The 12044-nt window shown below is 38.0% G+C and overlaps 1 protein-coding gene across 2 annotated transcripts in view; it reads right to left on the reverse strand.

Annotated features, from left to right (window-relative positions):
• Window positions 1-8148: 8148 nt before the first annotated feature.
• Window positions 8149-12044, reverse strand: part of LOC124709122 (trans-1,2-dihydrobenzene-1,2-diol dehydrogenase-like) — a 101786-nt gene continuing 97890 nt past the window's right edge. For both annotated transcript variants that reach the window (XM_047240778.1, XM_047240780.1), the window contains exon 6: window positions 8149-8414. In XM_047240778.1, the coding sequence (XP_047096734.1) occupies window positions 8308-8414 (107 nt within the window). In that variant the 3' untranslated portion in view covers window positions 8149-8307. The remainder of the gene's footprint in view (window positions 8415-12044) is intronic.

The raw sequence follows: 12044 nt of genomic DNA on the forward strand, positions 1-12044 counted from the left end.
TTACTGCAAGTTTTACAGCATGACCTATTCGAGTGCAGGCCAAGTGTGCCAGGCAATTATCACTAATCAACTTACTTAGGTCTAACAACACTGCACCTGAAGGGTCACGCTAATCTCTCACACAATCATTTGTCACTATAGCTGACATATTCATTACGGGATAATTCAGTAATGGTATTGATATTTACAAAATTTTTGTATACTTTTTATTTTTCAGTCCCAGTTGCACAACTTTTGCCATATAACTAGCTTCGCTCTTCTTGGATCATCATCAAATCTATGTAGTTGCATCAGCAACACATTATGTCTGTACCAGAACTTTAGTACTCTGATGTGTAATCCTGATACAGACACAACACACTGCTGACACAACTACACAAATCTGAAGATTTTTCAGGAAGACTGAGACTAATCACACAGTAAAAACTGTGCGACTGAGACTGAGAAACAAACAATATATTAAATTTTTTAAGAGTCATTTATCCTGTCTATACACTGATCAGCCGGAAGATTATGACCACCTACCCAATAGCTAGTATGTCCACCATTGTCACGGATAACAAAGGTGACCCATTGTGGTACGGAAGCAATGAGGCCTTGGTAGGTCACTGGAGGGAGTTGGCACCTAATTTCCATAAATTCCAGGAAGACAGAGATGACCTCTGACGTCACGTTCAGTCACATCCCAGATGTGTTTGATCGGGTTCAGATATGGTGAGTTGGGGTGCATCACATCAACTGAAACTCACCAACGTGTTCCTTGAACCACTCCATTACACTCCTGATCTTGTGAAATGGTGCATTATCTTGTGGAAAAATGCCACTGCTGTCAGGAAACATGATCATCATGAAGGGGTTTACATGGTCTGCAATCAGTATGCGGAACACCTTGGCCATCATTGTACCTTGCACAAGCTCCACTGGACCCATGGATGCCCACGTGAATGTTTGCCAGAATATAATGGAGCTGCCACCAAGGAGTTGTTCCCATGGAAGATGATGGGTTCATGCCCTCCCCTCGGTATGATAAGTAAGGTATCAGGATTCATCAGACCATGCAATGCTCTGCGATTGTGCCAACGTCCACTGCCAATGGTCATGTGCTCATTTCAGTCATAGATGTTGTGGTGTTAACATTGGCACATGCATGGATCACTGGTTGCAGAGGCCTATCATTGGGAGTGTTCAGTGCACAGTGGGTTCAGACACACTTTTACTTTGCCCAGCATGAAAGTCTGGTATCAGTTCCACCACAGCCTGTCCTGTTTTACCCGTCTGCCCAGCCTACAACATCCGAAATATGTAACGACTCTTGGCCGCCCAATCCAATGATGTCTGGACAAGGTTTCACCTTAATTTTGCCATGTGTTGAACACACTTACCACAGCACTCCTCAAAAACCCAAGAAGTCATGCAGTTTCCAAAATGCTCATGCCAAGCCTCCAGGCCATCATAATCTGCTATTGGTCAAACTCAGATTAATCAAGCATCTTCCAGATTCTATGCAAGGGCAGGACACTCATGGATACTACATGCACCCTGTGCTTGTCTGACTAGCAGTCATTCCTAGTCAGGTGACACTGCTATTGCCTGGATGGGTTTATATCGATAATAGGTCCGTGTTCGTAGCATTCTGGCTGATCAGTTTATAGCTGCCACTAACTATTGTTCTATGTACAATTCCACTTATCACAATCTTGGTTCCTAGCAAAACCTTTTTTGCTATTCCCATAATGATCCTATTTCACTAATCACCTCACCTTCACTGTAGCTGTGTTGATGAGCGCCCCCCCCCCCTCCCCCCTGCATATACAAAGACACCTTTATAACTTCCATTGCTCTGAATCGGATTATCCTCTGCTGAGCTTTGTTTAGCATTTATACGACTTGTCATCTTGTAGCCATAATGACTTGATTCTCAAAGTCTCTCCTCAATAGTACCACTCTTGACCACCACAAAAGATGGGATGGTGTTTGCTCAAAGTTGTACACGACAACTCAATTTCGTTTGAACTAACACACGCATCTGTTCTTCACTAAGATAGACTATTAGTAATAGTAACCAGTTTGTCATCTAAGAAAATCTATAAGCACATTGAAACAGAACACCACTTACAATTAAAGTTAATTGTTCTACTGTGGCACAAAACAGTTCATATTTACATGAAAATGTCACAGTTCTCACTTGACACTGTTCTTTAGTAACTTACTAGAGAAAAAATGCTCTGTGGTAATTAAATGAAATCTGTCTATAATGAAATTATGTCCAAGAATCACTAGTTTTGATGACATAACATTCCCCACTTACTAAACACAGTTCAATAAATATTTTCATTAATTTGGGCTATAGAAATCACTCGACAGTCTTTAATGTGTAAAATTCTTAAATTTCACAGTTGTCAGTGCATGTATTTTCATGTAAAGAATGCACATGATTGTGGCAGGGGCCAACATCAAATGTGCATCCAACATAGATCTTACTCGTGGGCTGTCTAACTGTGAACTGACAATTTTGGGCATAAGAATAAACTTATTCCAGAAACTACATTAGACTCCAAAAATTGGCTAGTCTGGATTTTCCTGTATTTGGATGACCTACAAGAACCAATGTGATTCTGGCTTATAGAAAATGTTGCTGGTTAGAAATTTAGAAAAATACCTGGATGTTATTATTCTTACACAACATGAATCCCTTTGCTTACATGTAGGAGTGCCATATTGCAGACGATACTAAATTTCAAGAAATACCTAATTAGTGAATTAATTAATTGATGCTTTATTGTCATCTGGTATAGAAAAAATTAAAGTAATAAAAATATGTAGTCAAGGTTTGGAATATAACAATGGTTATGACAAAATGCGAGATGGAAAATGGGGCTGCTTATGAGTCTGAATGCTAAATATCTCATCAATTCATAAGTTTCTAATAATTTAAAGAACCTTACAGGAAAGTTGTAATGCTCAGTTTTCTGTTTATATATGGGTCAGTATACAGAATTACACTGATTGGCTCTCAAAGTTTTCCCTGTACTGAATTATAGCACTAACTACAAATTAATTGCAACTTTTAATAAACATGCTCTATAGACCACCCAAAAGGAATATCTGAACAAATTTAAATAGGGAAAGCTTAATTACATTTTTGGAATATCAATACAAATGCCGCATATTACTTAAAAAACAGTATTAAAAATACATCAGAAAATTAAAGGCAAAAGTCGGTTTAATAGCAGACTTTGAAAACTATACTGATAGGTTAGAGTCACAATGCCTGTATCACAAAAAGACTGCTTATCTGATGTGTTATCATCTCAGGACATACATCTATTTCACTGCGTGGCACCATGATGGCTTTCAAAAGACAAGTGGCGAGTAACAGAAACTTGTTTTTGACACTTTGTTCTTTCTTTGTGGCTACCTCTCCTGTTTGTGTTAGCAGTGTATACATTAGTCCATTCGTATAAGTTTGTTGATTTCACATAGTTCGTTTTTTTTTTTTTGCTTCCTTTAGAGTGTTTCTCACACACTGCAAAATATTTTGATGGCTGTTTTCTAGGTACATTCACTTGCACACCCAACTGCTTCCGTATACTGTTGCTTACTAGTATAATTATATATGTTTGTCAGGTTCACTAGTCTGACTCATCTGGACACGTTATGTTGCACTATCTGCATCAATAGCTGTGCATTCTCAGTATGACAAACTCTGTATAGACATGTTCCACTATTATGTTTAATTTGTGGTATGCAGGTTTGCCTCCTTTTATATTTTATTCTATGGTTTTATTAATTTCATTTCTTGTCAATTTCATTATACCTTTTTATTATTATTTTTATTTCTTGACAATTGCATTATATATTGCATGCCTTGCTTTTATTGTTTACTCTGTACTAGGCATATCTTAGCTAATGCCATGCGTAAGGTGGTTTAGTGCTATTAGTAGTTGGTGGCATTTCGGAGGAAACGTGGATTTGCATCTGTGTTTCTGGTTATGATTTCTTTGGTGGTTCCAGTGGCAGCCACTCCCTGACATGTGTGTGTCCACAAGAGTCTCGTCACGGTTCACATGGCAGTCTGCTGACCAATCCTGCTGGGCTTCATTTTAATTTCTTAAGTGCACACCTCGTGTTGTCATTTGCACTTGGTTCATACCAAATAGGCTGGTAGTGTGTGCTCGTTTGCTGTTTTACATTCATGTTTTTTTCAATAGGTCCCATTTGCTGGTTTTGGTACTGGCTGACTCAAGAGTACCCTTCCATGCCCCACTTGAACAGGATCTCACACACTACTTGATAAATTTGCTGGATTTTTTTCATGAGAGGTCCGTCTTTCTCATATGCAATCAAGGTATAACCCGATGTTCACATTTCTATGAGCCCTTCTAACATTAATTAATGTTATGAAGAATCCCTCTTAGTTTTCCTTTTTATAAGCACCTGAAGATGGGATTTACAGCCTGAAACCTGGGTCATGTGCATGATTTTATCCAAATAAAGAGTTTATCAAGAATAACATGAGAAGATTTATTCATCGCAACAGATTAAGCTTAATATTTACCTCAATGTGTGTAACATTTTGATGTCTGAATTCTTGGTTGCATACACTTATACACTGAGTAGGTTTGGAATTAAATTGCTTTCCACTTGAAAGTCTCATATTTTCTTTTTTTAGTAATGCAAGTTCCTTCTTAAGGATTTCAATGTCGCTGTTAAGTAGAGTTGGCTTTTTTTTTAAATTTACAGCTATCTTCAGCTTAAACATTATGAGATGGCCACAAAACTTGTCATTTATATATTTTCAGCTTTCTTCTGCACACATTTTGTGCCACAGGAAGTTGCATTTCCACAACAGGAGGCCTTTTAAAACACGTTTCTTGCATTCCTTTCATGATGAATTAGTTGGCGTATGATGGGGTTCTAAGGCTCAATTCACACAGGAATGGTGTGCCACAGATGTCTGATGACAATGAGGTTCTGTTCCGCACTACTTCTACATTAACAATTGAAGCAATTCACACAGAACTGTTGTGGTGAAGACACGTCGCTCCGTGGCATGTACCATGTCTGTTTATAGCCACGAGTGCTGCACCGAAGTGATGACTAGCATGGTGCTCCTTTCATTAGTTTTAAGTCAAACTGATGTGCCTCAAAAAATTTGTTTTGCATAGTTGAAGCAAAGGTACATTTGTCTCTGGAGATAGTTTTTCAGTGAAACATTTACTTTTCACATAAAAAATTAAAAATCACTGTCTTGGAATTCACACACATTCTCTACTACACAATCTCGCTCATTTGAGTTTGAGGAAACTAATCAGTATGTAAAAAATGATTCTTCCATGTCTTATAGCCCAAAACCACAGCTCAATAGTGAACTGATTTTATTTTTATAATTTTGATATTTCGCAAATATGTAAACCAATGAGCATATTTTAAAAAGTCTGCAGTCACTGGTAAGTTTATATTTGGTGGGTTTTAGGACATATATTGTTGCATAGAAAATATATAAAACGTATTGAAATTGTTTTTAATGATGGAAGGAGAGTGATACATCTTTTCAGTCCCGAGTAAATAAGTGATATAAATTGATGTTTGGTTACGAGGAGCTACGACATGCAACACTTGACATATTATGGTCGCACACTACACAAATTTTTGGTTTGAACTTCTCTTTTGTATGTGGTTTATGAAGTCAGTTACAGTCATATTTTAACTTAATATTACTTTAGGAATTATTTTCATTTTAAAACTACAGGTAGAAAACCACAAATCCAGCAGCAGAGTTAGTGTAGACAAGAAAAACTTATGTATACAGTATACAGCTAACAAGTTCATTAATGGCACATTCAATAACCGCTTTTGTTTACATATTGCCAAACAAATGGCATGTATCCCAGAGAGCAATGAATGAGAAATAGGATTTTCCTATTGCTGCAGCTAAAGTACTGTGTATTCTGGATATTTTATGCCTACTTATTTTATGTTTACATATTTGTTAGGTAAAACATTATTTTTGCATATATCTTGAAAAATAACACAAGTACTTGTTCTTTTTCAGAAACTAGCACTATCTTTTTTTTATTTTCATGGACAAACAATGTTGAATCTGTGTAGTTACAACATTGTGCTGCTAAAACACTGTGTTATTTATTCCAGAAATAGAAACTTTATTTTGAGAAAGTACAAAAACCCAAGTCAGAACACACAAGGTTTACTACATTAAAAATCTTCACAAGCAGTAGCAGCGGAAGGCAGAGAAAAATTTAACATTATTGCTGTTGCAATTACACTAAACATGTACAGTCAAGCATTACATTCTCTGTCCTCAACCAATTGGTTTTGCCAGACAGACATGTAAATCTACTATTCGCTTTGTACTTGTTCACAGAAATTCCATCTTTTGGTTGGCATATACTGACAAATGTCAAGTAAGGACTTTTCCTAGGCACTTTTTACTGGCAGAATTTTATCACACAAGATACATAAACTAATGTTATCTAGTGGAAGATTTCTTTTCCCAGTACCTCCTGGCTTGTCTGCAATGCTTTGACGAATCCATGGTTGCTGAGAATTAACCATTCTCCTTCCCCTTAGTGTTGTAAGGTAGTCAGATGAAACGTGTAGCCAGACATATAAGTTATATAGAATGAGCCTCTGTGCAACCTGAGAAGTAGTGTGTTAAGATCTCTGAAATACTTTGGTTTCATCTTGCACAGAAGGAATCCATAGCCTTTGATGTTGGAAATGACTGGAAACCAGTTTTCTGGGTGAAAGGATATTTTGTTCCTCTCTATAAGGGCAAAATCTATGTCACATGGTAGTAAAGGTAAGCCATGTAACAAGGAATTTAAGTTCTACAAACAGATGACCATATTTTGGAGAAGTGTTCCAACATTTTGAGCATCTCTCGCACAATCAGCAATATTTAGGCTTATGTTCAAATGAATATCATATGAAAAATAAGAAATAGGATCAAAATGTTCCAGTTTTATTGCCTTTTTCTGAATGCTATCTTTCTCATTATTTACTGCAATAAGCAAACACTTTTGAGACATTCTGTAAAAATGCTGGAGACATGTGGGATGTGTGTTCAGCTTTTTCATTACGTTGAATTTGCCATTTTCTTCCTTTTTTTTTCAACCATAACAGATGTACCCAATATCTTCTTTGCTGCTCAAGATTTGTGAGTTACAAAAGTTCCACTGAATCAATATATCCATATGAACAACACATTCTGATCCATTTGTAGCACAACCATCTCACAGCTTTGTGACAGCACCACTTCAGTGTGAGTTGTCACATCCCAACTGCATCCCATGTGGGAATTGAGCCTAAGGATTTGTGTTTCCGTTTATGCACCAAAGACAATTTTTATGATATCCAAGCAAGCATTACAATTTAAGATGATGCAAAACAATGTGGAAAAGATAGGGATGTAGTTAGCTGCTTTATCATTTTCACAAATGTATGCTCAGAATTTGCATCTCCTGATGCTGCCAAATATTTTGCGACCTTGAGGACACAGGAGTAGATGACATGTGACTAGGTACAACAATTCCTGATCTATTTTTATTGCCAAAATACTGTGATGGCAATTCTGCTGAGGCATCCAGCAGGTAAACCAATCCAAAACATCTAGAATATGCTTTAGGTCAAAATCAGGGGAAAGTTGGGTCACTACATTATCAGGCTATTTGAGTGTTGGGGGGCAAATGATTTGCAATACTGCAACCAAGGAAGCTTTAAGTTCAAACCATGTACTTTGCTGCACTATTCCCCTACATGTTGAACTCGCACTGTCAAGCAGATCTCTGATGTGGCAATAGGACGATGAGTATTTGGAACTGACAAGAAACAAGCTATGGACAGCAAAGCCAAGAACACAGCTGCAGCATACTATCCTGCAATCATATGGTTACATTCATAAGACTTCATTCTGTGCATTTTAATTTTGTAATGCCTCTAATGGTATGACTCTGGGTACCCTAATATGAAAAACAATCAATCATTACAGTAAACTGTTTGTTACATTAAATTTGTTGTCACAACTGCTCACTAGAATGTGCAGGATACACAGATGAGGGTTGGGGATGGGGTGGAGATGATGGTGGGTGGGCGTGGGAGGGGGGAGGGAGAAAAATTTCTATTTGATTTTCTGAAGCCTTATCTTGTCTGCAAAAATGTATACAAAACATCACTTTATATGAAACATACAATATACTGTTTCATACTCATATTTTTTCCACTAAGGAACACAATTATACAATATGAAATATCATTAGTCAATCACTATACAAACGACAAGGTTTTCTAATCATCTTGATCAAATTTCACTCCTAATATGTGTCTCAGTTTGTCTTCTAATTCAGCCAGAAGTAAACTCTCTGCATGAGTCATTTTGGCACTCTCCAACAACCCTGAAACATAATATATCAGAATAAAATGGTTAACTTCTGTGGATTTGGAGACCTGAAATATAATGTAACATTCACATACTAAAATGCAAGTAATTAGCAAAAGACAATTTTATAGAAGAACTGAACAGCAAGAGGTGCGTGAAGAATGGGGAGACGTTTTTGACATATGTATTTTAGTTTTCAGGACAGAGGTGATGGGTAGCCTCCTCTTCCAACCTTTTATAGAGGATGGGAGGATTGTGGGAAGGAGGTTCCACTTTAACATGTACATATTACTATTTAACATTAAAAAACAACAATCTAAGAACTACACCTTTGTTGTTGTTGTTGTTGTTATTGTTGTTGTTGTCTTCAGTCTAGAGACTGGTTTGATGCAGCTATCCATGCTACTATATCTGTGCAAGCTGCTTCATCTCCAAGTAACTACTGCAACCTACATCCTTCTGAATCTGTTCAGTGTATTCAAGCCTTGGTCTCCCTCTACGATTTTCACCCTCCGCACTTCCCTCCAATACTAAACTGATGATCCGTTGATGCCTGAGAACATGTCCTACCAACCGATCCCTTCTAGTCAAGCAGTCCCACAAATTCCTCTTCTGCCCAATTCTATTCAGTACCTCCTCATCAGTTACATGATCTACCCATCCAATCTTCAGCATTCTTCTGTAGCACCACATTTCAAAAGCTTCTATTCTCTTCTTGTCTAAACTATTTATTGTCCACATTTCATTTCCATACATGGCTACACTCCATACAAATACTTTCAGAAAAGTCTTCCTGACACTTAAATGTATACTTGATGTAAACAAATTTCTCTTCATCAGAAATGCTTTCCTTGCCATTGCCAGTCTACATTTTATATCCTCTCTACTTCGACCATCATCAGTTATTTTTCTCCCCGAACAGCAAAACTCATCTACTACTTTAAATGTCTCATTTCCTAATCTAATTCCCTAGCATCACCTGATTTAATTCGACTACATTCCATTATCCTCGTTTTGCTTTTGTTGATGTTCATCTTATATCCTCCTTTCAAGACACTGACCATTCCATTCAAGTGCTCTTCCACGTCCTTTGCTCTCTGACAATGACCGTGTCATTGACAGACCTCAAAGTTTTTATTTCTTCTCCGTGGATTTTAATTCCTACTCCAAATTTTTCTTCTGTTTTCTTTAGTGGTTGCTCAATACACAGATTGAATAACATCAGAGATAGGCTACAACATTGTCTCACTCCCTTCTCAGCCCCTCAACTCTTGTAACTGCCATCTGGTTTCTGTACACCTTACTCATTACAATTTAAAACTGGAAGATCATCTCCTCTCACCCCCTGCATCTGACACCACCTCACTCACAGCAGTAACTGTAGGGCAGTGTATTTGAGCAAATGCACATGTTTTGTGTCACTTAGTTCCAAAGGAAAATATTGTCAGAACGCTTGGCTACATTTTCAGACTTGTTTAAATGACTAAGTTACTTATCAGTTCAACTGTATGGTGAAAGAATACTGTTACTCATTGCAGTTTTTGTATTCCACCAAGAACTTTCCATATTACATTGAAATTACAGATGTTTCATAATAAATGCTAGCTATTGCAAAACTCCCTATGTACAGTAAGGACATATCCTCATGGCATGAAGTTCATTAGTAACTCTCATGTGTAAATAGCATTTCTTACAGACTGTCAGATATGAATATTTTTTAAAATATTAAAAACTAATATGTCTAACCATTTTTTGTCACTTGGCATGTACATACCTACAAGTGCTAAGAGAGAGCAAATATTTACAACTATATACTCCCAATAAGTTGTTTAGAGTGATATTCTGAGATGATATCTCAAATTGGATAAAATTTGTGTGCAATGACTTCACTTCTCTACCCAAACTGTCAGCCAGTCCATTCCCTATGACACCCACATGACTTGGGACCCAGATAATAATTGAGCAAGGAGTATGACTAAGGTTATGGAGGAAGTCATGGATAGCAGATATCACAGGATGACAGGAGTAACATCGGTCAATAGAGATTGCTCATTGAGTCACTACATACTAAACTGTGGTTGAGGGAGGTCTCTTGAATAAAACGTATGGCTCTGTTAATGGCTATCATCAGCTCCGCCATAAAAACACTACACATTCCTGGCAACAAATGTTCTTCACCAGTGGAAGATGTAAAAGCATTTCTTGTTCTAGCTACAATTTTAGAGTTGTCAGTGTAAGTAACAGTTGCACCCTGACAGTCCTGAAGAAATGAAAGGAATAAACACTAGCAGGTCATAAAGGTAACTTCAACTTTAGGTACTCTAAATAGATAGGCCCTTATTTGTGGCCTGGGTACTAATCACCCTAATTTGTGGCCTTGGTACTAATCACTGACTGACTTGGGGGGGGGGGGGGGGAGGAGGGACACTGGAAGCATATCCTAAGGGGGCTATGAGGAGGGCCTTGAGGCACTTTCCAACTAGTAATACCATCCAAGGGCAAGTTGTAGGGGGTCAGAGTAGCCCTTGCCTGCAAAAAGAATTTCATAAATTGGATGATCAGAAAAGTGTGGAATGGTGACTGAATAAGTGAGCAAGAGATGGTATCATCTGAACTGAGGAGGGAAGATCCCTGCTTTGGCAAGGAGACTGCCTACAGGACAAGGGCAGGACTAGTCCAGAATTTTATTCAACGATGATGGACTAGGTCCAATAATATCAAAGACAAATGGTCCACAGAGCCATAAATTAGGCAACTATAATCCAAAGGAGATGAGACCAGAGCACAGTAAATATGGAGGAGAGTAGCATGGTATCCAACCCAAGAGATGTGAGCAAGAAAGCAGAGAGACTTGAGTTTTCACATGCAACTGGTCTTTAGTTGATGAATATGGGGCAGCCACATCAGCTTTTTTTTTACGAAAGAAGGTTCTCAGAAATCAGGAGTGTGCAACAACATCCAAGCACTGGATATGCAAGTACAAGTTTGGGTCAGAATAGAGTATGGGAAGATGACAGAACGCATGACTCACTTGTTCATCAAAGATAATCTGAAGCCAAGGGAAAAGGCCTGAGTGAAGACTTTTTGGATGGCCCCCGGAGCTGGCATTTAGCCAAGGCTCCAGATTAGGAACTATATCAAATGCAAATGTCATCCACATATAGCACCAGGTTGACCACTGACCCAATGGACGCCACTAACCCATTGATGGCAATGAGGATGAGTAACACTGGGCAAGGAGCCCTGTGGGATGCTGTTCTCTTGGATTCATGGGGAACTGAATGATGTACGAACTAAAAAAAAAAACGGGGGTGGGGGGAGGGGGAAGAAAAGACAAAAAAGAGACAAAAAAATCAGGAGGGAGCCTCATGTGGTGTCTTCTGCCTTATGTAAGTCAAAACAGAGGGCAATGAGTTGTTGGCAACACAGCCAGCTTGCTATTTCAAACATAAGCAGATTGTCAACTGTGGATCTTCTCTACCATAAACTACAATGTTATGGAGACTAACAGCTCTACAATTTGTGAACCCAGTATAATGGTTGGGTATCATCCTCTGACTGTTTGAAAAGAACGGTTGGGAAGTTAAGTGGTCAGTAGCTGTTGAGTTAACACTCAGGTTTTGTATCAGCTAATTATTAATTAAAT

The sequence above is a fragment of the Schistocerca piceifrons genome, chromosome 7, assembly GCF_021461385.2.
Source record: "Schistocerca piceifrons isolate TAMUIC-IGC-003096 chromosome 7, iqSchPice1.1, whole genome shotgun sequence".
Classification (NCBI taxonomy): Eukaryota; Metazoa; Arthropoda; class Insecta; order Orthoptera; family Acrididae; genus Schistocerca; species Schistocerca piceifrons.